This window comes from Saccopteryx bilineata, chromosome 6, assembly GCF_036850765.1.
Source record: "Saccopteryx bilineata isolate mSacBil1 chromosome 6, mSacBil1_pri_phased_curated, whole genome shotgun sequence".
Taxonomy (NCBI): Eukaryota; Metazoa; Chordata; class Mammalia; order Chiroptera; family Emballonuridae; genus Saccopteryx; species Saccopteryx bilineata.
In genome coordinates, this window is record NC_089495.1 from 31,984,012 (window position 1) to 32,010,499 (window position 26,488).

General features: G+C 39.0%; 1 protein-coding gene across 2 annotated transcripts in view; it reads right to left on the bottom strand.

Annotated features, from left to right (window-relative positions):
- Nucleotides 1–333: 333 nt before the first annotated feature.
- The window catches only part of ZMAT4 (zinc finger matrin-type 4), a 361,668-nt gene continuing 335,513 nt past the window's right edge, over nt 334–26,488 (bottom strand). For both annotated transcript variants that reach the window (XM_066236449.1, XM_066236448.1), the window contains one exon: nt 334–6,516. In XM_066236449.1, coding sequence (XP_066092546.1) covers nt 6,501–6,516 — 16 coding nt within the window. In that variant the 3' untranslated portion in view covers nt 334–6,500. The remainder of the gene's footprint in view (nt 6,517–26,488) is intronic.

Here is a 26,488-nt window from a genome sequence, read left to right on the forward strand (position 1 = left end):
GAGACGGGGACTGAGACAGGGGTTGCTGGGAAATCATCCTGACAGCGGCTGGAGCCCTGTGCGCTCTGCTTCGCTGGGAAGTTATGCTAGCAATGACTCTCTCCCAGGTAAGGTTCTATCTCATCATGTAGTTTTAAAAATGAGAATGACCAAAGGGAGAAAGACAGGTAAGATCGCCTTAAACTTTCCTCTTGTTCTCACATTGAATGCTTCTATTTTACATTGAACAATTATTAACTAGTTGGATCATAGAAAAGAGGGGAGAATAAAAAACACATAAAGTTAATTTATTTAATTTTTACAATTTTATGAGGAAAGTATCATTAGCCCACTTTCAACATCGAGAAACTGAAGCTCAAAAACATACATGACTTGCTCAAGAACATAGAGCAAATAAATGACAGAACCATATTCGAGACCCAGGATTTTTTAGACACCTCTTACCACTTCCCCTATAGCATTCCTTTCATCCGGAACTTTTGTATTTAGGCCATAATTACCAAATTAATATATGCATATATGATAAACACATACAAACCCTTTACAGTGTTTGTTATAAACTGGATGACCAGAATTTTCAAAAAAAATGATAAATGGGTTTGGGTTTTTTCCTCTCAGCAATACCCATCTTTATTCTCAGAAACACTTTGGCTAACAAATGTAGTTACAAAGAAAAATGGTCTGTTCTCTGCAACTCCCAGGCATAAATTAGATAATCTCAGACATATCTTAAAAGTAGAAACCGTACTCTGTCTTACATTCAATATCTGTATATATAAGGCCCAACAGTAACCATAACATGTATCAATATTATTATACAAAAATGTATAAAGACTGTGCCCACATCCACGCAGAGAGAGGCTCACCATTCATCTGAGAAGATGGGAAGTTTCTGAGCCAGTGAGTGACTAAAGAAAAAGCTCAACTATTTATTTTATTTATACCTCCACATTATCAAAAAAACCAATGGCTGATGCAGTCACCCAGGTGGCATACTCACTTTGTTACATACCCTCATGGGTAGCTTGCGAAAGATACATGATTAGCTTTGATCACAATTAAACTCTCCACTCTTAAAGGACACTGAGAGGTGGTAGCTCGTATAAAGAGGTAGGAGATGGGCTTGTAATCAGCCTTAAATTAAGTGGTAAAAAGAAGATAATGACGACAGCAGCTATAAAAAAAATTTCTAGTCAAAAGTAGAAACTTGGAAGTTTAATAAAATATGTCTTCGAAATGGTACATATTCTTCACATACGGACTGTATTTCGTGTTACTAATAACTTTTCAATAGTAGCATGCGCCAGTTAAGCAAAAAAGAGTGGTGGAAAAGGAGGACTTGAACGTTCTGAATATATGGTCCTCAGAACCTATCATCACGAAAGCTACAAAGTAAATCTAACAAGTGACAAGAAGAATTAATTCAGGAGAAGAAAGGAGGGAAGACTTAAACCAGTTATGAATGCTTCTAAAGCCAACTGTGATGTCTAGGGGTCAGGGTTGCCTTTTCTTTGCAGGGTGTGCTCGCCCGGATGTGCTGACAGCTCTGTCTAGAGGAGTTGCTGTCGATTACCTTCTTTCCAAGATGACTCCCTTTCATTCCATTATTCTCCAACTTAACCAAAGAGATTATATTTTTTTTGCAAAATAGAAAAACATCCCTACTATCTGGCTTACACATATGCAACATGAATATTTCCTTGGAACTAATATCAGGGAGGCTAATCAGATCCTCCCATTCTGAGTTTCTTGGAGACTACTGCAGAGCAGCAGACTCATAGGACATGGGGTTAACCTCATATGGCAACTCTTTGGACTCTCAGTAACAAAATCCTTAGCACTAATGTTATTGTGCACACTGAGTAACACCCTGCCATCGATAAAGACAATGTCAGGAAATATGAGCATATACAATAAGAAATTGATTTCAAAGTAGAACATATGGTCACCACGTTGATCACCACAAGGAAATCTTGTCTTGCTCATCGTTTGTGGTCTTACAGTCAAAACCTCTAGTCATTTGAAGAGCAACAGTTCAAGTGAAAAATGTGCTGAGCATGCTCAAAATAGCAAGTATGAAAGAGAGGGAGTCAATATTGTGTACAGCGATTTCAATTTCTTTGCACAAATTTAGCAGTTAAATGTCCGACACTGTACATTACTTCAAACTTTCTGATCCTAGTGACCACCTTATGGAATGAGGGACCTTGAGCCTGGATTACAAATAATCACAGTTAAGGTGAAAGTTTGGCAGATGACAACAGTTGGATTGCAACCTGTAAATGATAGTTGGAGATAAAGGGACAGGTAAAATTAGATTTTTTTTCCCCTTCACTCATATAATTTAAAGATAATGGAATGTGGATTTTAAAGGTCAGAAGAAATTGCTAATTAAGTTGAGGTATTTGAAATTAGCAAATAAAACTGCAGCTCAGAATAGTGACTAAGGAGTAGTTAATCAGACGGGAAGAAATGGCAGAGAAGAAGAGCCAGCAGTAAAATTAGTTTTTAGCTAGTTGCCATAGAGCCTTCATACGCCAAGAGCTGTTAAATATTAATTCCTTTCTCTTTAAGCTATATCTTTAAAAAAACAAACAAACAAAAAACAATGTCTGACATTGTTCTAGGAAGACACAAATCAAAGCAGATGTTCATCAGTACAACCTCTCTTGAAGGTACTCAGATATGTATGAAATGGCTACAACACTCCCCTCTACCTTTTGCTAAACATATGAAGGAATTAAAGGTTACATGATCATAGTCATGGCCTTAAACTCACTCTAACAGATTTTTAAATATAAATCACTGCCAATGTTTGGCATTTTAACTATTCTGATACAAAATTACTTAATACATTCTTTAAAACCAGTGTTGACCCTCTACACGTGCACCTTTGAACATGCCTGCTTTAAAACCTGCTTAAGAAAACATTTTGGTTTTGTCTCTAGCTGCTTTTCCTTTCCTTGGGTGCTACACTTGCCAGACTTGAGTTTGATGCTCTCAATTTACGCTGGGATGTTCAGGATTTCATTTCACATTAAAATATTTGCATATTAAACTTAAAGCCAAATTTATCAACATGGATATTCTAATGAAATATCCAGATGGTTAATTTGACATGCATATCTTCAACTAGAAAAACAAAAGCAACATTTATATAGAGACATATTTTTAAGCACTTGACATTTGCTAATTAGCTCATCCACACCACAAACCTATGAGGTAGTTTAGCATGACTTTAACATGAATATATTAGGTAAGAAGCAACAAAAGAAAAGATCTGTTCCCACAATACTGTGTTGATCATACTCTTCTCATTCTGGCCACAAAAAAACAATAATCAATACTGTGTACAAGCTGGTGAAACGTGATGAATATTTTGCTTGAGTGGAATACAGAGAGGGTAATTATTTTATTATCTGACATTGAGAAAGGCTATTTTCTTATTAGAATACTAATATGCTGGGCTAACAGTGACCTGCTGGAAATACCCCACTTAAACACCAGCTCTGAAAGAGGTGTATCTATCCATTTCCCCAACTTCTGAGAATCATGTTTCCTCATGGGAGTATTAGTGTTTTTCATCTATTTCATATTTTCTTCTCTTGGTCTGATTGGTCTAATAAACTCACTTCAATGGAAAGGCATACAGACTTTCACAGTTCCAATTTATGTTTATGTGCCATCGAAGAGGCAGATGAAAATCCCTATTGGTCTTTGTAGTCAAGCAATTGCAGATGAGAGTTTTATTACCACTTTTATCAGCAAGAGGGATCACTGTAGTCCTCTCCACTTAGCTGATTGCTTTATGAACATATTTATTAGTGCACTTGGCTGTGAAGACTATATATAATGAAAGCTCATTAATTTGAGTTTCATAACTCTGGCGTTTGTGGCCACTGAGACGAGTGTTAGCCTGAAGCTCACCTTTTACTTAAAGAAGAAAAACTCTTTGGAAAATACGTGAATTTCATGACCAGGACTATAGGAGCATTTTATGTCTATGAAAAGCATTGACTATTTCAACCACTTAACAAGTATTCCTTTAAATGCAAAATTTTTATTCTAATGTAAAGATGCCATTAGGCTTGCCTATTATGTTAATTTGGAATCATTTCTCCTTCATTGGAACAAAACTTTGAATGGGCAGTAGTTGTTTAGTTTAGTTGACATTCTGATAAGTACTCAGGAACTGTGAAATTACTATACTTTAAACATTGATAATTTGGATGTCTCAGTCCTTCAAACCGATAGGGTTTTCCCCTCACTCTCCTGAATTGAGGTTTTACAAGCAATCCCTGGACTTGTCCTCATCTCTCCTGAAACCTCTGCTGTAGTCACATGGCCCTGTCAAAGCAGTTTCACACAAGTCAGGTCTGCAAGCATCTCTTCCTCTCTGCCAGAATTAATTTGACTCTGAAAATATTTGCCTTCCATCTCACTCCCATTTGTTCATAATAAAACTGGAATGTAAGACGTGACCTAATTAAACAAATATAACCATACCTCCCCCCCCCCCAAATCAAACACAAACAAACAAAATAACAAGCACAAACAGCTAGCTTTCTAAGCAGGGATGTTTCCATTTAAGACTTCACAAAATATAATATTCATAGGCTCTTCTTGCTTAAAGCTGAATATGTCACCTCCATGGTTCATCAGAACGATAATTTCCCTTATCAGCTCTGAAAAATTAAGTAAAGAGGTTTGAAAACAAACAAAGTCTTGGCAGGGTATTCACTTTCACTTAACAGGTTGCCAAGAAACAATGGCACTTAGATGAAGAATTCTGAGATGATCAGATTATTATATCTGGAGGATTATCTATCAAGGTTGGCAGAGCCTCTGTAAAGCAAAAGAGATGTGTGTTCCTAGGCTCATCGGCACGATCTCAGGTTATTAAAAAACAAAACCAGAAACACCTGAGTGCATGAGCTCACTCACTAAACACAAAGAGAAACAGATTTTTTGTTGTTGTTTTTACTTGGACAGTGCTTATTTTACAGCAGAATGGACAAATAAAGCCTTATTTTACACATGGAACTAAAGTCATCATCGGAGGCTTGTAGCTCTGTTGTGTGCTTTCTAAAAGAGCAGAAAAAGTTGCTTCCTGTCAAACCCTCCTCCTTCCAATGGGACAGCTGGGGCTGGGGTGGCTGCTTCTTTCTCAGGCGTGGAAACTGGCCCCCTTGTCCCTCCTGAGTGGGCTCTCCTCCGAGGAATCGTGCCAAATTTCAAACACCTTAGTAACAACACTGTGCATTTCTAAGTCATTTCATTTATTGCTCACTGAGTTGTATCCACCTCAGTTCTTCATGGGAAAACAATAGGCAACCAGGAAAACCTGACACCAAAAGATCAATTGCCTGTGGTCACAATGTACAAAGGGCGACCCCAGCCAGAGCACTGAGAAGCATCATGTATAGAAGCTGAATGCCCAGCTGTGCAGCCAGCCTGCAGGACACCAAATCCAGTCCCGATGGAGAAGAATTCAATCTAGGGAAAGAGCTTCATGATTTACACTCTGAGATGTTCTCCATCAGCAAGAGGACTTCAGCGAGAAACAGAGGAATAGGGGACATCATCAAACCCAAGGCTGTCATTCTTCAGAGTTTACTCATTTTTTTCCAAATCATCAGTGCTCCATATTAAAGCCCACAAGTCGAGCCAACTTCATAAGAAATATTCATTTATTTCTCTCTCATTTTGGGATTTGTAATTCTTCTTTTGGATGAATTTGGGAAAACATTTCATCAAGGTCAACTGCTGTGAAGACATTTTTTGCCTAAGAGGATCATCATGCAGGAAAACTAATTCTTTTCCTAAGTTATTATTTTGGCAGCTTGCAGAGAGGACTTGGCCTAACCTTGAGAAACTGTTCTTTGAATGATCAGAAAATAGAAATGAGGATTCTTCTTTCATTTACCCTCTTCATTCCCGTTGTTTAGGAGGCAAATCTGTTGCACACGTTTGGAGGTGAAATGAGAAGGACCAATATTTGTGTCTATTGTTGATCTTCTACTAATAGAGATTGTTTCTGGTTGGTGCATGTTGCTACAGTCACGTTCAACATGATGAAAAAATAATGTTTATTTTTTGATAGAGGTGGTTTACATCTCAAACATCAAGGATTTAATAGAATAACTTTATATGTGAAAGAAATCTAGAATAAACTGGAGATTTAATTTTTCTGCTGTCTTTAAGTTTAAACAATGCATCCACTGTTTGCTGTAAGGTTATAATTTAAAACATATGCTAAATATATTACCAGGAAAGAATTTAAAAATCCATCCAAACATCATAACTTACCAGAAAATTAAAAAACAAAAAAGGAAAACTCATTTACTCTCCAAAACTAAGATTAGTCATATGTTAATCTGCGAATCCTCGTAAGAAATGTTCATTGTTCAAGAAAAAATCCTGCTCTGGTGGTTGACAAGCAGTTCTCCACGGCAGAGAAATCCCGACTTTTTTTTTTCATCTCTTGATTGATGTTTTCACTACTTATTCTTCAGGCTATAAGACAGAAAGAAACACAGTCTTACCTTCTTTCATAATTACATACTCCAATCTCATTCTCTCTCTCTCTTTCTCTCTCCGCTCCCACATCACTTTATCCATCAAATTAAAATAAAGCTGAATCTATATACCTTTTAAGTTCGAAACAATCAGTGTATATAATAACACAATTACCAATGTAATTTCTATGTATGTAGAAGAAAATATGTATCCTTACACTGTCAATCTAGATACTAAATTTATTCTGAAGGTTTTTAAAATGATAATAATACATTGATTTTTATTTATGAAATATTGCATATACCCATCTTTAAATTTCAGGCATACTTGTAGAAACTTGTAGAATACTTGTAGAAACTTCTTGTTGGGAGGAGAGAACATTATAGCATTTATACTTTAAGTTATTATAAACCTCATTCTCTATTTATTTAGAATTTTTCTCTGTTAGATAAATAGAAAAAAACTGTTTTTGGTCTTAATTTCAAAAAAAATGTTGACTTAAATAGAGAACTAATTTTTAAAGGTTTTTTTTTTTTAGTTTTGTTTTTCTTTATGATAAGTAGATACTACCATTTATTGCATGCCTACAATATGTCGAGATTTTCTCATTTATTTTACATGAAATTTAATCCTCACAACCACCTTTAATGTGGATGGTATTTTCCCCCATTTCAAAGGAGAATGCACTGAGGCTTAAACTGGCTATGTTAATGACACAAGGACCTATGGTTGTTAGGCAATGAGAGTTGAACTCTGGGAAAGATCAGAATCAGCAGGCAAAAAAAACAACCTGGTTGACATTACTTGCAGGGGATTCTCCCATGCTATTAAAGGTATCCTTTGGCTGCATCAGCACTATCAGAACGGTATTTTCTAAGACTTGACTATTAACCCTAAAGCCATATTCTAGGGGGGAGGGAGGCAAAGTGCTAGAGTCAGTCAGAATCCTAGTATTAGATTTTCCCATCCTTCATCACTAAGATCCAAATATCTTAATGGAAATCTGATAAGTGAAAATTCACAAGTTACAAAGAAAAATTCTACCACTTGCTTAGAAGCACATAGCATATATTGGAATTTTATTTAAAAAAACATTCTTAATAGAATAGATCTTAAAAATTAAATGTTTTCAGCCCTGGCTGGTGGCTCAGTGGCTAGAGCATCTGCCTGGTGTATGGACATCCTAGGTTCGATTCCTGGTCAGGGCACACAGGAAAAGTGACCATCTGCTTCCCTCCCCCTTTTCCTCCCCCTTGCCTTCTTCTCCCCTTTCCTCAGCCAGTGGCTTTATTGGTTTGAGCATGGCCCTAGGTGCTGAAGATACCTTGGTTGGTCTGAGCATAGGTCTCAGGTACTAAAAATAGCTCAGTACTTGAGCACTGGCCCCAGACGGGGTTGCAGGTAGATCCTGGTAAGGGCACATTCAAGAGTCTGTCTTACTATCTCCACTTCTCTCACTTAAAAAAAAAAATTAAGTGTTCTTAAGACCCAAAAAAGAATTTAGATATTGTTGGTATAATGTGGATCAAAGGAGAATGAAGACCACATGATATTTTTTTTTCTTTTGTAAAAATAGCTTTGAAATTTTGCCTTGGAATGAGCCTAGTCACCACAGCTACTTTTATATAGTTATAAAAAGAAAAAAACCTATTTTAGAAACTCATATTCAATTTCTGTTACCATTGGGTCATGACCTAAGAAAATTCTACAGTCATTGCCATCTTCACGAATTCATGCGACATAAAGGTCGAAAGTTTTAAACAAACAAGTATGATCTCATTTTATAAACTGCAAAGATGGACACTTTTAAAATTAAAATGAGTTTGAAATGCAGCATGCCCATGTAATAGTAAGAAGACTAAACACATCCGCCACTGGGCCATCTTCAGTCATGATTAAATCGTTAGAGGAAACCAAAAGAGAGTTGGGCTTTTTTTTTAGCTTATAGTAAAAGTGGTATATTAAGAACTTAATCTCATAATGAGAAAGAATATCACACAGTTCCTTTTTATAGTCAAAATAATTATTCAGATCCTTTCCAAACACATAGAAGTAATAACAAGTTAAAATGCATTTCAATTCCATATAGTTTTTATAATTATTCATCTGTTACTGTTATTATGTCTGGAGAGCCTCCTTCCTATTACAGTTTGCATCCCATGTGATACAAAAGGACATGAACATTTTTATTGCTATTAATAAATACACAGCCATCTAATCCAAGAAAAAATTCTTTTTCATCTGAAAGATAAGCTGCAAATTTCTTCAAATAGAAAACTAAAAAAAGGCATAAGAAAAAAATTTTACTATATAGTTTCCATTTGTGGTGAAGAATAGTCATTGTTCTCAGTGGGTCTTAAATTTGATTTGAGTTGAAGAGACAATTTCCATTGCATTGTACGCATACCGCTTACACTCACATATCAGGGCAACATAACCTTCATTTCACTTAAAAAAAAAATGTAACCAAAGACTATGACTTTGGATCTTGGAATGCAGTGAGAAAAATCTTGAAACAATTTGGAATGGATACCTCCTCCACCTTTCAAAAGTTTCCTTGTCAGTGAGCTGTAGGAAGCTTCCATGTCTAACTTCTCTGCCCCCCAGCCCACAGGGGCTCCTCTCACACAGAGGGACCTGATGGCCTCACAGGGCAGGGCAGGCATCCCAAGACCCGAAGCCAGATGAAAATCACATTTGCAGGACCACTTAAATAAAAAAGGTTCTTTTCACTAGTCACTTCTTTCCCCATTCTGACCTGGTAGTTTCAGAGTGGGAGTACTCTAAATCGAGTATGAGATGGTAGTCTTATGTAGACTGACAAGAACTTCTTAATACTTGAAAAGCTGCCTTAAATACAAAAATTAAATTGTTCTCACTATTGAAAATGACCAGAAATGCAAAAACAAAACAAAACAAAAGGATTAGGAAGTACAAATTGGTAGTTACAAAATAATCACAGGGATGTAAAGTACAGCATAAGGAATATAGTCAGTAATATTGCAATAACTATGTATGATGCTAGTGAGGACTAGATTTATTAGGGGGTCCATTCATAAATTATACAAATGTCTGACCACTATGCTATACACATGAAACTATCATAAAATATGTTAACTGTAAGTGAACTTTTATTTTTTATAAATAAATTTTTATCAATTTTAATGGTGACATCAATAAATCAGAGTACATATATTCAAAGAAAACATGTCCAGGTTATCTTGTCACTCAATTATGTTGCATACTCATCATCCAAAGTCAGATTGTCCTCCATCACCTTCTATCTAGTTTTCTTTGTGCCCCTCCCCCCCCTTCCCCCCCCAACCACCACACTCTTGTCCATGTCTCTTAGTCTCGTTTTTATGTCCCACCAATGTATGGAATCATACAGTTCTTAGTTTTTTCTGATTTACTTATTTCACTCTGTATAATGTTATTAAGATCCCACCATTTTGTTGTAAATGATTCGATGTCATCATTTCTCATGGTTGAGTAGTATTCCATAAGGTATATGTGCCACATCTTCTTTATCCAGTTTTCTATTTTTTTTCACAGTGATTAAAGCCTTTAAGCAAACTCTTGGCCAATACAGCAAGAATCCATAAAAGAGTAGTGTCCTTAACATGTTCACCAAGTCCAAGTTGGCACCAACACCATTCCAAATCCCTGCAAATGCAACCCAACCCCTTAAAAAAAAAAAAGAAAAATAAAAAAATTTGAGTAAACTCAATGGTTAACTGAGTTACTGAAACATCTGGTGTGCATATTAAAATAAAGTAAAAATGATCAGAAATGTGTGCAGTCTTCTTGAAATATTATCAACGTTTGGGAGAAGGTTGGGGAAAGCATTCTGACCAAGTGTATTTGAAGGTGATGACTTAGAGAAAACTTTACTGATTCATTTGTCCGATGTTAAATTTAAAGGGTGATACAGTGATTAAAAAACAAAGCAGGACATCCTCAGCTGCATCAAGCCTAGTTTCTGATAGCCAGAGAGCAAGTTGACAGTGGCATGAAAAATGAAATCATGGGCCATGGCTCATATGCAAAGATATGGCCAGAACTTCTTAGATAAAGAGGTGTTGTGTCCCATACATTTTCCACAAACATGTTGTTGAACAGCCATGAGTTTCAACTTATTCAACTTACTGCCTGAGATGTGCCATAAATGGCATCCAAGGCCCTGTCACCTTAGCTCAGTTTATTAAGATCCTACAATAAGAAACCACATTAAATTAAATTTCCAAAATTGAATATTATTTGATTTTTATCCTTTTGTTTCTGCATTTCTTAACTTGGCAAATAACAATTTAAGGCAGAAATTTGGTGTTTTCCTAGGCTTGCTTTCTTTTCCCTCATCCCATAACAAATCAACCACAAATTCTATTGGCTTCCTATTTCACTCTTGAGTATGTCATCTCCTCCCCTTGTCGCTGCCCTGTTCCAGGCCCTTCTGCCTGGGAACTCATCCCCCAACCCTCTACTTGCCCACCTTTTCCCTCTCCCCTTAGTGGAAGCAGCTTCCTTATGATATCCTTTCCTGAACTTACCCTTGCCCACAAGTTGTGTTTGCCATAATTTGAGCAGCCACATGGACGCAGAGAACAAAACTTCAAGAATATGTTGGAGCTATAGGAGGTGATCAGTAAACTGCTATGCTGAAGACAGATGCAAACGTGTTTTGCTTCTGAGAGGGGTGATGACAGGGGAATTGTGGAGGGAAAAAAGGGGAGAAGAGAAAGAATATGGGAGCAGGGGCTGAGGCTTGGTGACAGTGGAACCAGAAAGACGGCTTTGTTTTGTGCATGGTGCTATCTCTGTATGATACCCAGGTCTTCAATAGGTATCTAAACAAATAAAGTACTTGCAAAATGTTACCTATTAGTGAAAGGCAATGTAGTATGGTTGATAAGGGAATGGGGGAAGCACTCAGAGTTACAGGGGAGAAAGATGCTAAAAGGCCATAAAACACTGGAAGTTAACCGCTTTGTATTTCAACAGACGGTTATAAACCTTGTGGAGTAGTCTTATGCCAATCCAAGATGACTGGAAGTGGGGTGGAGTTCAGCCAACATTGCTGACATCTGGGTAACACAAGATGAATTTATCCAAATCCTTCTTTGGAAAACAAATCCTGTCTGTTATAACCATTGAATGAAGAAATAATTTAAGAAAATTCAGGCTAATTCAGAGAACAGCTAAATATTATGAACATTCAAGAAACTGAATATTCAAAAGTATAGACTATTTAAAGTGACTGCAGCTCTATCACTTCCTCGATAATATAGAGAAATTAACAAAAACAATTTGTAATTAGCTTACCAAAACACCTAAGGAAACAAGCCTTCTCTGCTCAGTATAGAATTTGCATTGTTTATATGCAAATTAATGCTCCTGATGTGCTTGAGAACAATTTATTCCCTTAAGAAGGCAAACATTCTCTTTATAATCTTGTTTACACGATTCATTGGCTTTGCAAAATATTTTTTATAAAATTACAAAATAATGAAATGTAAGAGCACAAGGGACCCCAAGGATCACAGGGGAGTCCAGAGTCCTCATTTTACAGATGAGGAACTCAGTGAAGGGCCCTGACACTTCCACATGCTCATAGCATTACCAAGGCCTGCACCCACACCCCTCTGACACCCCTGGTCTGGGGGACTCCATCTCTGCTACTTTGGCTCTAGCCACAGCTGAAGCAGATGCACATAGAGCAGGGGTCGGAAACCTATGGCACACGAGCCAGATGCGGCTCTTTTGATGGCTGCATCTGGCTTGCAGAGAAATCTTTAATAAAAAAATAATAATGTTAAAAATATAAAACATTCTCATGTATTACAATCCATTCATTTCCTACCGCTCATGTTCATGGTTGCGGGTGGCTGGAGCCAATCACAGCTGTCCTCGAGGACAACACCAAATTTTTATTGGATAATGCATAATGTACACGGGTCATTGTATGGCTCTCATGGAATTACATTTTAAAATATGTGGCGTTCATGGCTCTCTCAGCCAAAAAGGTTCCCCGATCCCTGACATAGAGCAAGTCTCCTAGACAGATGTGAAAGAGTCCTGTACTTCTGTCCCATTCACCTACAGAACAAGGGCCTGTTTGCTTTGGAGCCTCGGCTCTCATTTTATCTCCCGCAGGAAGTCTTCCCTGACTCACTCTTCTTCCTACTCTATCTTAGTTAGGTGCCCATCCTAAGTGCTTCCCTCTATTGTTCCTCTAACCATATTATATTGACCTCCTTTGTTTATCTTCTGTCTCCCCTTCAAAAAAGCCTGGGACTGTGTCTTTGTCTGTGTGTTCAATTCTTGGATGAGGCTTGACAGAGAATCAATGCATAACTTTCCTCAAATAAACACATAAAGAAAACTAGAGAGGAAATCTATTGCCACATTGAGAAGAAGCCTAACTCCCAAATGCTCACAGTCCTCATTTCCTGTCCTATCTGGGCAAGTCTATTCTTATCTTCCATTTTTAAAGAAGGAAAACAACTGAGTATTTTAATGCATCTTTATCTATCTTCTCCTAGTCTTCTAATAGATTCTAAGTATTTATGATATAAAATTAGAAAACTTTGTTTTAAACTCCAACACCAGTTGTTACTACTTAGATATTCATGTACAATATTTATCACTTTATTTAGTCTCAGTTTATCTGTGTATAAAACAAAGATAAATCATCAATAACATCTTCTACAAAGCAGTGTCATGAGGATTAAATGAATGAGTCAAGTAACCACTAAAACTTTAGAGATTCTTATGATCTTATCCTTGTTCTTAATCACATGAAAGAACAATTTCTGATGTAGTTATTATGTAATTAATTTATCTGGTTTCTGTCCCACATTCTTGGAATGAAGGTCCTAAATCTTTGGAATTTCCCAATTGATTATAATGTCTTTGTTGTTCACGGTGGACCCTGATAGTTCAGGTTAATGAGGTGACTCATGGTGGTGAGTCCCTAGATAATTTCAAGATGAGATTGGCCATGCTGGCAAGACCAACCATGTAATCAGAGGGGTTAGCCCAATGATATTAGCTCAACCTTTATGAAGGGGAGGAAGGCCAGATATTGAGTTCAGTCACATAGCCAACGATACAATTGCTTAGGCCAAATAACGAAACCCCAGGAAAAACTCTGGACACTGAAGCTTGGTGGAGTTTCCTGCCTGGTGAACATGGCAATGTGCTGGCAGGGTGAGTGGTGCTTCCCGACTCCACAAAGAGCAGGCGCAGAAACTCTGCACCTCGAGTCCCCCCAGTCCTCACCTTATGCATTTGATCTTGTCCTAATTTCTCCTTTTTATAACAAAACTAGGATCAGAAGTCTAGCACTATCCTGAATGTTGTAATTCCTCGTAGCAACTTACTGACCCTCAGGAAGCAGTGAGAAACCTGGAATTTGTAGCCTCTTAGTCGGATATGTAAAAAGCTTGGAATCCCAAAAGATTACAGCTGGTATCTGAAGGAGAGTGGTCTTACCTTTTAAAGTCTGTTAACTCTGGGCAGTGAGCGCCAAAATTGCATTGCATTATTGCAGTAGCAAACCTAGTTGATTCTGCTTCTGTGTTTTAGGGGGCAGAGACCAACCCCACTTCCACACGTGGCAGGCACTGAGCAGGCTCAAGATGTTAGACTAGAAACTTCTTTGCAGTGGGGCATATTGCAGAAGCAGTTCAGGAGTATCAGAGAGTGAGCTCTACCATTTGATGCTGGACCTCAAATCCCAGATCTGGCACTCTGTGGCTTTTACCTCAGTCTCCTGATCCATGAGATGGGACAATATAATAATACACAGATAGCAAAGGGATGCTGTGAAATTAGTGGTGATACAGGAAAGTATTACGTACCTCATACATATGGAACAATACATAAATGTTGCCTTTTATCATTATTAGTATAAGGATTATTTACTCTGCTACCTTGCCCCCTGCTTTAGGCAAAGTTAATTATGTCTGGTATCCTGGATGGCCTGCTGGTAGTAAAAATAGAATGAACATGGTAATGCAATTTTTACAGCAAATTATTTGACAAGTATTATATTATTATCAAGACCCCCAAACATTATGTGATGGAATAAGTGAACTCAGATCATTAAGTTAGGATCTAGACCTGGATTTACTACTAACTGGCTCCATTGCAAATGTCATTTCCTTTTCCCAAGCCTCCACTTCCTCATCTATTCAGTGAAGACACAGACCAAACCAGTCTCGAGGCCCTTCCAGTTCTGACATGCTGAAACCCTGTGGCTGGGCCAAGGTCACTGCAGCAGAAATAGACTCAATTTTTTGAAGTTGTTCAATTCCAAGTTCAGCAGTTTCCTGTCAGCCCCATCTAAATTATTACAAACTCCAAAATGACAAATCCACAGATAGAGAAGATCTATGCTAACTTTCTTTTATTTTTTTTTTATTTTTTCTTTGAGTCTCAGAGTTTATTTGTTAACTGTCACCAACTACAAACACAGCCAAACCTTTCAGCCGATGTCCATTTCTACTACTGAAAGCTATCGGCACATTTTTCAAACAGAGCCAAACTCTATCTTATAAACGTATTGATTGGTCAAGAAAAGAATTTAAAATGTCAGCATGTTCTCAAGGAGAATTTCTGAGAGATGGTAGTCTGGTGCAGTGTGCTTCAGGGCAACCAGATCTGGACCAAAACAAAACAAGAGGTGTAACTACAAAAGGCAACCACGTCTGCAATGTCTGGGGTGGGCACACTCAATGAGGTGGAGACAATTCAGTCACATCTAGAATCATCATAGGAAAAAGTCGACTGTGATCTCCCCCTCTAAAGAACTATATACCTCCCATATTGTCCCAGTAGGACATCTATGATGCAGAGTGAAGTACTCTGCTATGGAGTCTGAAATCCCCATTCTAGCTGACACAATCCAAGTCATGTAAAATTAATAACAAATGAATTTCCTTCTCTGAGCCCCAGTTTTTTAGTCCCTAATTTGAAGATAAACCATAGGACTTTTGTGAGGGACAAATGGGTTAATGAAATCCTTTGTAAATGATAAAATTAGTGGCAAAGCTATTCAAATGTAAATCATTACGATGATAACTTTATATAATGGGACTTTATTAACCCTTAAAGACTACTTTATACATTTTAATTGATATAATATAGTGGGGATAATATATTAGCTAACTACAACATTACCATTGGTTTGTTTTTATGCTACATCTCTGTCACCATGGACTTCCAAAGTGTCCAAGGACTTGACTCTAATATACTCAAGCTATTAGAAATAAGATGTTTGCCAGGATGAGGGTGCTGAAACTTTGGCCTAAGCGTCCAGGAACCATGAAGGGCAATGAAACCAATGGTGGAGGGAAAGAAAGGAGCAAGGAGAGACCACAGGGAAAATTTGTATTTATGTATGGGAGGGGCTATTAAAATATATTTCCATGTCACAACTTGGTCTTGACCAACACTAATGAACTTTGTGATCCAGCTGAGGAGATTTTTAAGCTGTGGTTAAGGGCCATCTTGGTTGTTCTTGCTATTTAGAGTAAACTGCAAGAGTAATAAATTATAGGAAGAACTGTTAAAGAAAAAGAAATCAAGATTTGATGATTTTGAAAATTCTTAGTGTCTGTGGACAGCAAAAGATGCTTCTGAGTACAATCAATGGTCCGGAGTTAAAGCTAACTAAGACTGATCCACCCTTGGTTAAGACCTGAACAAGTGAAAAGATCAGACTGTTACTGGGTCCCATGAAGGGACCTTGGGAAAGATTAAAGGTGTCCCTCAATGGACCAAGAAGGCTTCTAAGAAGTTGAAGGGCATTGTCTTTCAGCCTTCTCAACAGGACCCAAATCTGGAATAAGAGGTTAGTGGGTGTGAATTTTTTTTTCTAGTGCGGTGAACCCCAGTAAAATTCACAGAATCCTAGAGTTTTTTGAAAAAATATCCTCAGAAATACTATCATTTTAGAGTGAAAGGAGTAGAAACAGCATAAAATGGAAAGAGGCCAGTAGACCCAGAAATTCTACTGGCAGGAAGCAGGCTAATCAAAGTATTTGGGTACAAAAACATGTACTAGCTTTCCTGGAAAAGAAAAGATGACTCCGAGAGCAGACCCAAGTAAGCAGCTTCTGAAGCAGCTCCGAAGGTCCTGGCACCCTAATATCCACGCCCTGGCGTGATGTTCTCCTCTTGAGTGTGGGCTCAATCTGGCAACTTGTTTCTAGCAAATACAGTATGAACAGGATTATTTCAAGATTAAGTTTTAAAAGGCTGTGATTTCCACCTTGTTCCCACACTGTCTCACAGCATTGTGAGCTGCCCCTGCCCAAAATACCTCTAGCCAGTAGTTTTTGAGGAACAGAGGCCCTGATTCCAACAATTCACAGGGAATCAGATCCTGCCAACAACGATATGAGTGAAACTGGAAGCAGAGTCACCCCTAGTATATATAGCCTTGACTGAAGCCTTAGGAGAAACCCAGAGCCAGAGAACACAGTTAAGTCACACCAGGATTCTCAACCCACAGTAACTGTGAGATAATAAATATTGGTGTTTTGAGTCACAAAATCTAGGTGTAATTTGTTAAGCAACAGTAGATAACTAATGCTCAATATTATGCATTGAATTGTGTCTCACCCAACCCTAACCCACCCCCCACAATTTATATGTTGAAATTCTAACCTCTAAACCTCAGAATGTGACCTTATTTGGAAATAGAGTCATTGCAGATACAATTTAATTAAGATGAGGTAATACCGCAGTAAGGTAGGTCTCTAACCCAATAAGATCAGCATCCTTATAAAAAAGGAAATTTGGACACAGAGATACGTGTACAGGGAGAACATGAGGTAAGGATTAAAGTTATACTACCACAACCCAAGGAACCAGCAGAAGCTAGGTCCTGCCGACACCTTGATCTTGGACTTCTGGTCTCCAGAGCAAATCTCTGTTTAAGCCATTCAGATCGTGGTACTTCGTTAAGGCAGCCCTAGGAAATGAAGAGCCACTAAGTAGGAGAAAAAGTGCTATTACGGAGTATCAGGCAGGAGAAAAACAACCAAAGAATGGTTTACTCTGATCCCAGTCATCCCCTGGAATGCAGAAACCCTCTCACGAAAGCCCAGCAAGCAAACAAGCAGAAGTTTTTATGTTCCTATACAAATGCCATCATCTCTGGGCTCTTCTGATCACAGAAGAAGTTACAGAGGCAATACAATGAGTGGTCCAGGTGGGCATGGCCCTTGCCTCCTGACCTTTACACCTCGGAAAGGTAAGTGGGGTGGAGGAGCTGGAGGAAAACCAAGCAGTGAGAACCCCAGGCACAGGAAAGAGCAAGGTCGATGGAAGGAGGATCTAGGTGCCTCTCACCTCCTAAATATATAGATTTGTTTCTTTTTTTTTTTCTTCTTTTTTTTCGTACAGAGGCAGAGATAGACAGGGACAGACAGACAGGAACGGAGAGAGATGAGAAGCATCAATCATCAGTTTCTCGTTGCGCGTTGCGACTTCTTAGTTGTTCATTGATTGCTTTCTCACATGTGCCTTGACCGTGGGCCTTCAGCAGACTGAGTAACCCCCTGCTGGAGCCAGCGACCTTGGGTCCAAGCTGGTGAGCTCTTTGCTCAAGCCAGATGAGCCCGCGCTCAAGCTGGCAACCTCGGGGTCTCGAACCTGGGTCCTTCCGCATCCCAGTCCGACACTCTATCCACTGCGCCACCACCTGGTCAAGCTAGATTTGTTTCTTTAAAAAAATAAAATAAAATTGACTCCTTTTTGTGTAAATTAATTTACAGCACTAGCTGACCCATTTAAAAAAAACCACAGGGTAAATCATTTTCACCAGAAAAAAAAATCATCGAACGTACTTCTTACATAAAAAGGTTACGCTGTATGGAGAAACACACCCCGGCTCAGCTCTGAATGTGACTGAGTGGTCTCTTAGGTGTCGAGATCCATCAATTCTCAAACTCTATACATATTCACTTTTAATTAATTGACAAAAAGAAATTGATCATGGAAAATCCTGGACTAAAAAACAGACACTGTGATTAAAATTCATGCTGACTGCTCTCATCCAGCGTTGGCAAGTGCTGGTGGGGAAATAAATGCTTTTTTGTTGACTATTTTAATAGTTGAGATAAAAGACTGAAGAAATGAATTACATTCTTATGGTCTTCAGAGGGAGCACCAATTCCTGAGGCATCATCATTATCTGCTTCCAGCCCATGACCTTTCCTCCTTGAGGACCCACAGGAAGGGGAGGGAGAAGGGAGCCAGGGATCTCCAGGGCTCCCAGCGAGCTGCAAGTGCTGGGACTCTGCTCCCCACTGTGGCTGCAGAAATGTGCATTGTGTGCAGAGCATGAAGCTGCACTGACACATGGCTCGGTATGGCTCAGCCAGGTCCCCGTACAGAGTCAGACCTGTCCTGCCACCAGGGGCTGGTCTGAGTAGAGTACACATCTGGAAAGCAGTTCATATACACACACCAAACTATCATTGAAAAAAATATGGAAATGCAATCATGGTAAAGAGTGACATTTATCAAGGTGCATCATTTGTGATATTTTGATTCACTGCCATTTTTGAACAGCAAAGCAGCTTATGTTAATAAACAGCAAACTCCAGTTAGACCTGCTATCTAATAAATGGAACCCTTGTCTGGCTCCTGCGTGTCCCCGGTGTTCCCATGGTTTGTGGTGTGATCCAGCGTGGGTGACGGGAAGAAGGCTCCCAGTGATCTCATGAAGCACCTGGCCTTTAACTTCTGTGAGCACACAGTCTCCATTCCCCCCTTTGTTGTTAACCTCCTTCCTTCCCTTTCTTGGTCTCTGACACAGGTCCCTCTCAGCTGGGCTCCGGACCAAAATTCCCAGTGTAGAAAGCAGAAGCTCTCTGTACGGAAGCTACTCCTGATTACATGAAAGTATCTAGCTGGCTCTTTGGAAAGGAAGAAAAGTACATTATAGTGAAAAGGACACGTGTGAATCTTGGGCCAGACAGGTCTAGATTTGAACTTAAGCTTTGCCATTTATTAATCATATGACTTGAGAAATTGTCTCCGTTTCTTCAAGCTAGTCACCTTATCTATGACTGGGGATGTCATCTCTTCTTTAGGGCCAAGCACTGTTGTAATGTGCTGAGGACACAGCAGAAAATCAAAGTGGCAAAACCCATGCCTTATATTTTAATATAGAGAGGCCGGGAATGCATCAAAATAAGCAAATAACATGATATATTGGAAGGTGATAGGAATGCGAAGAAAAAATATCAGGGCAGGGGCTATGGAGAATGTGGAAACAGGAGGTGCAAAGTGTGGTCAGAGAATGTGCCATTTGCATGTGCTAAAATACTGGCAGTCAACACATGGTTGTGGGGGAAGAGCAGGCAGGGGATCAGTAAGTACAAGAGCTCTGAGGCAAGAACGCTCTTGAGGTCTCCACGGAGTAGAGGAGTTCGCGGCTGGAGCTGAGGGAGGGGCAGTGTGGAGGGAAGCCCAGAACAACTGCCGGGGAAGGTTCACGCGGGTTAGGCCCTGTAGGTCCTTGTATAGACTTGGGCTTTTATGGAGAACAAGATGGAAAACTGCTTGTGTATTTTTTTTAACAGAGACAGAGAGAGTCAGAAAGAAGGACAAATAGGGACTGACAGACAGGAAGGGAGAGAGATGAGAAACATCAATTCTTCGTTGCAGCTCCTTAGTTGTTTATTGACTGCTTTCTCATATGTGCTTTGATGGGTGAGGGGGCTACAGCAGAGCGACTGACCCATTTTTCAAGCCAGTGACCTTGGGCTTCAAGCAAGCAACCTTTGGGCTCAAGCCAGTGACCATGGGGTCATGTTTATGATCCCACGATCAAGCCAGAGACCCTGCACTCAAGCTGGTGAGCCCACGCTCAAGCTGATGACCTCGGCATTTTGAATCTGGGTCCTCTGTGTCCCAGTCCGAAGTTCTCTCCACTGCACCACCACCTGGTCAGGCCCATTTGTTTATGTTTAATCAAGGAGAGACCTGATTGTTAAGTGTTTAGTGGATTAAAAGAAAATGAAGACAACAATGAAGAAGAGGGAAGAGGGAGAGGGGGTAGGAAAGAAGGTAGGAAAAAAAGAAAAAAAAAAGCAGGAGAAATTATATAAAGTACTTAGCACATCTCCTGGGACAGGTAGGTGCCTTAAAAATTCTATGTTGAAGCCCTCTTCACTCTTCCCAGAGAATCACAACCATCTTTCTTTCTCATCCCATTTGCCCAAGACTGTGTGATTTATGTGCACAATTTTGGCGAGAAGCTTTTATGTTGTCTGAATTAACATCATGAAACTTAAATAATAAAGATGAAGTTTGGGATCAAAGCATGATGTTTTACTGGAGATTCCGAAGATTTCTGAGGGTGATTTCTGCCTTGCTGGGTTAGCGCAGTCAGATAATGTTTCACCATCCATTCATCATCAGCTGTCCAGAGATAAGGGGGCTCTAGACCAGCAACCTCAGAGTCACTCTGACTTGCAAGGAGGTGTTCTTCCAAAACAAACAGAAACAGGCAAAGACAGGGGTGGGACTGATACAGTTCCTTGTCCATTTGGTGAGAAGTTCATTTTGCAATCTTATGATCTGGTAGGCACTACATTAATCTCTGGCTGTTCTTTTTTTTTTTTCTTTGTTGATTTCTGCTATGTAAAGGAATGTCGAAAGAGATCCAGAGATGCTAGAGTGGCGAGCTCACTAATACCCTCCCTTTATAAGACTTGCAGTGGCTGGCTGGGTTATTAAGGGGAAGAAAGGCTCACAATTTCCCCACTCGCCTCAGAATCACCATGAGGCGAGCCAACACCCCAGGCTGAGAAGGCAGATGAAACAAAGGATTTGCTTAATTTATGGCCGTTTCATGTATTTTAGGAGAACTACAAGCTCAATATGGCTGGTGCAGCTTGCAAAAAACTTATTTTTTTTTTCTCAGACCAGTTTTTCTTCGTGTAGTGCTTAGCCTAGGGAATTTCTCCACTGTCTAGTGTGCAACCCAGACACCTGGGAATCAGACACTTCTCACACACAACTGGTGATCAAGTGGTGTTGCCTCTGCTTTTCAAACACCTTTCTGAGTGTCTGCATTTCCAATGTGGCTGTTGTAGTTCAGATAATAACCTATTCCAGCTCCTCTCTCTGTTTCTTACTATATTTCTAATCCATCCACTGATTTATTTGGAAGGAAAATAGGTGGTTAGGTTGCTTCTCTACTTAAAACTTTCCAGTGTCTTTTCATTGCCAAAATCCTTCAGCTTTACATGTTATATTGTATGATTCACCTACTGAACATCTCCAGTCTTTCCCTCCCTTCCTTGTTACCCCAACCAAAACTCACCTTATACTCCAGCTATATTGAGTTGGTAGTTCTCCTAAAATGCACCGAACTGCCATAATCAAAGCCTTTGTCTAACCCACCCTCTCAGCCTGGGGCGCAGGCCTTCCTGACTATGGTAGCCCTGAGAATGTGCCTCCCACACCTCACCCTCAGAGAGGTGGTTGACCAACAGTCCCACCTGCTGAGCTCTGACTACTGCTTCTGAGCTCCTCCCAGCTCATGACTGTGGACAGCAGAGATATGAAGGCACATCTTTTCTGGAAGGCAGAGAGTTCTTCTGAGGCAGACGATGTCATCACTTCCCAATGGCCTTGTTTTCCTTAGACCGCACAGTAGTCAGGAGACTCCCACTCAACTTTCTTTCCCACCCTCCCTCACTCAGGGTCAGACATGTGGTCTGACAGCTGTCCCAGTTTCTCCTGAATCACTTTTATTTTTTCTCTCACAATTTACCCCAATAATGTTCTTGCACATTGAATCCTCTCTTAGCACCTGTCTCTCAGAGGATCTGGTCCCAGACTAACACAATGACCATCTGGTAAAAGCCTACATTTTATATGACATGTCACTCCTCTACAAGGTACCACAGGACCCCTAGGTAAAACAATACATAAGAACCATAAATTATAATTAATAATGGCACTATTGTGATTAGAGATGTTAATTTTCATATTACTTCTATTGTATCTTATGTAAAATGTCATCATACTTTTATTATATTGAATTTGCTCATGATAGTGATAGTTTCTTACATAACATCTTGTTATCCATAGAACTGAGCACAATGGTTGGCCTACAACCAAAAATAGTTCATCAGCGACTGGAAAAGTGCTTAGCACATAGTAGATGCTCGTTAAATATATGTTGAAAGAGTGCATGATATTTACTGACTAAGTGAATGAATGCACGAGTGAATGGCACTTACATGGAGAGCAGCGAAAGAAATCAAAAATCATAGAGAAACACCGGGGGAAAAGAGAAAATGTTTTCTTTCCTTGAAGAAATAATGGATAATGAGCAAAGTCTAACAGATAAGGATTGTGAATAAAAGACCAAATTATCTTAACAGACATTTCAATTAAAAGTATAATTGTAAAGCAAGTATTTGAAATTTTCAAATGTTTCTATGCTGGACCATTTTAGTGGTTATGCTCTTATTAGTTGTTATGCAGCGGCAGATACATTGATTATAGACTAGATGTTTGAGAATGGTGAATTTGTTGTAGTGAACATGCAGCCTTATTTCTGAATGGGAAAGATGTGAATTTGCAGAAGAGATTCTAAAAGAAAATTATCACTCATGTTTTGTTTTAAATGTTATTGTAGTAAGTAAAACTGTGTTGTCAAGAGGAAGTACTTTTCACGGATTGAGCTAGACCTATAGCTTCCCCTATACCAGTCATTTGTTCAGATGCTATAGTTTAAGAAATGTTATTTAATCCATGACATATCTTCATTTATAATATCTCATTTCAAGAAATGAAAGTTGTGCTATAATAGAGTTCAATAACTTGGGTTCCAATCCCAGTATTTCCCTTTGCTAACTATGTGACTTTCAACGAGGAGCACAACCTCCTAGAATGGTGATCTCTTATGAAAGGAAAAGAATAATAAGACTCCCCTTACAGGGTTTGTGAGGACTGAATGCGATAATAAATGCGTATGCCATGAGAACAGCGGCTGACACACAATTGCTGCTCAATAAATGCTGGCTGAATTGACAGCCAGGGCTGCAGGAGCATCTAATGCATTTTAAATGTCTGAGATGAATTTACAACTTGGTATTTCTCCAAAATTAAAATCTACGTGGAATGGTTTCTCATAGTAACCATCTCTTGCTCTTTCTGGACCCACTTTTTCTTTTGGACTCAGTACCCTACTCCATATTTGAAAATGACTCTTCTTTTGCAAGCTCTGAGAAACTTCCCCAATGCAGTTCCCACCCTATATGTCATCTTGCCACCAATCAAGGGGCTGCTATTAGTGCAGAGTTTAGTCCACCTTCAGGCCTACAGTCTAGCTTTCCACAGAAACGGACAGTTGGGAAGCTGTATGGGGTGCTTATCCCTTTCCCATTTCTCCTTCTTCCTCCATCCATGTTCTTACTCTCCAAACCCTCACATCCCCTCCCTCTTCAGTTTACAAAACCTGTCCCCTGGAAAGAATATGATAAACTATTTACATTCAGAATCTTTAAGTAAACTAAACTAATATTTATGGAACTCTTATACTTGCCAGGTGTGCTTGGTCTTGCCAGAGATGTTATATTTTTTAAATGATTAGTATATCAGGACATATTAATAAACATAAGTGAAACTCTATTGGGAGTAGTTGAGCAAGCAGGTTGACTTGGTCCTTTGAAAGGAAGATGAGTCTTCCCCATACTAAGTATATCACCAGCACAACAAGCCACAGCTCTGCTGATGTCCAAGGGGACTCCAAGAAATCATTTCTTGACTTTGATTACAGAGAAATGTGGTGGCTTTAAAATACATCCACAAAGTCTTTGATATTTCTCCCTGTAAGCAGAGGAGCCAAGAGTCTACCTCAACCCCCCGTTAGTGTGGCTGTATTTGACTTGCTTGTAACACATAGAAACAGAAGTATAATTAATAGTGTGTGACTTAGGAGACTTGGTCACACAAGTGCTATGCCTTCCTTCTTGCTCTTTCTCATGGATTTATCACTCCAGAACGAGTTTGCTGTTGTCTCATGAGGACAGAGCCATGTGGTGAAGAACAGAGGCCTCCTGCCAACAGCAGTGTAAATCGCCACCTTGAAAGCACACCCTTCAGCCCCAGTCAAGCTGTTGGATGACTGTAGCACAGACTATATCTTGGCATCCTTCTTGACTCACAGAAACTCTAAAATAGCAAATATTTGTTGTTTTAAGCCATTTAGTTTTGAGTTAACTTGTTACAACAGCAATGAGTAGTTAATACAGAGTAAATATGGACATTGGGATGTTTTGGAGTTATTTAAAAATAACAAGTAATAGGTGGTATATTGTGTTTAAAGTAGCTGCTGTGTTTGTTGTATCGCCAATCAACTTTTCAACCTCAAAATGCTATAAATAAATAAATAAATAATAAAAATCCAAAGCTATGGTTGACTCTCATCCCACAGTAGACTGTATCTTGGCCACAGGTAGCTTTAAGGACCAAAATAATGGGACCTTTCATTCATATAACATTTCATTCCTGATATCATGTGATCCTCACAACAATCCTATTGGGAAAGTAGAAAACTATTATCCTATATTTTATAGATGATATAAAGTGAATTGCCTAAGGCTTCATAGATAATGATATAGATAGTATTAGTATTCAGGACCCCTGAATTTCAATTTAACATAATTCATTTTATATTATACTGCCTACATGAATCTATTCCCAAGTCATTGACCATGTTAGTTAATAGGGAGGATAAAAAGAATACTTACTGACTATTCATTCCATGCCAAGAAGTGCACCAAGTATTTTAGATAGTTTATTTCATTTAATTATCATATCCAATAACATAATTTTTGTTAATATCAATTTTATATGAGGACTCTTGAGAGTGAGGAAAAATAATAAGAAACTATCAAAATAACAATACCAGTCACTATCATTCAATCTTAGTATTCCTGATCCTGAAATCTCTGCAGCTATAACCTGCTGTGATATAAGATGAGATCATTCTTAAGTCTTGCTGTCTCTGTTTCTAGACTTTTTCAGTCTGCTGCCAGAGTGCTATTTCTAAAATCACTTCAATGTCATTTGACTACCTCTAGAATAAGTACTCTCTTTTTCCCTCATTAGTACTGTTTACTTTAGCTCCTAACTCCTACTAATGTCTCAGGACTATTTATTTCTCCCTCTTTACACTCCCAGCTCTTTTCTAAAGATATAAATGAGTCTCTATGGACTTCCGAGACCTGGACCAACCTCCTTAATTTTCCTGTACATGTACTTATCAACAGTCAAGTCAAATACCACCTCTTCCAGGAAGTCTTCTCACAGGCTAAGTTGTGCTCCCATAGCATGTCCTGCTTTCCCCTGACATGGCACTTCCAATCTTGTAAAACTAGAAAGCAGTGCATGCCTTTTGCATGGTGGTCCCTTGGGGCAGTGGAGATACCACACTAACAACACCCAGAAAATCCCAGCCTCTCTGGAATTTTTATTGTTTGTGAAATTAAGGATGGCTGGATGTGGCTGGATGAATGGATGGACAGACGGAAAGACAGGTAGGCAGATAGATGATAGATAGATAGATAGATAGATAGATAGATAGATAGATAGATGATAGATAGATGATAGATAGAAATATCAGAGAGAAGTAAGTACTAGGTAGAGAATTAAAATAGGATGATGTGACAAATAATACTTAGAAGACATTTAAGCTGAGTGTTGATTGACAAAAGGAGTTAGTCACATCGTAACTGGTAGAAAAACACATTGAAAGAGATTCCATATAGTGTAAGAAACCCAAGTGAAGCCAATATGTATATATATATTTGGTTGTTTGAAAATCAAAGTGAAGGCCTGTCGGCATTCCCGGAGCACAGTGGGCAGGGAGAGACTGGTCTGAGCTGACACAGAGAGGGGGTAAGGGGCAGCTCTCACAGGGCTCCAT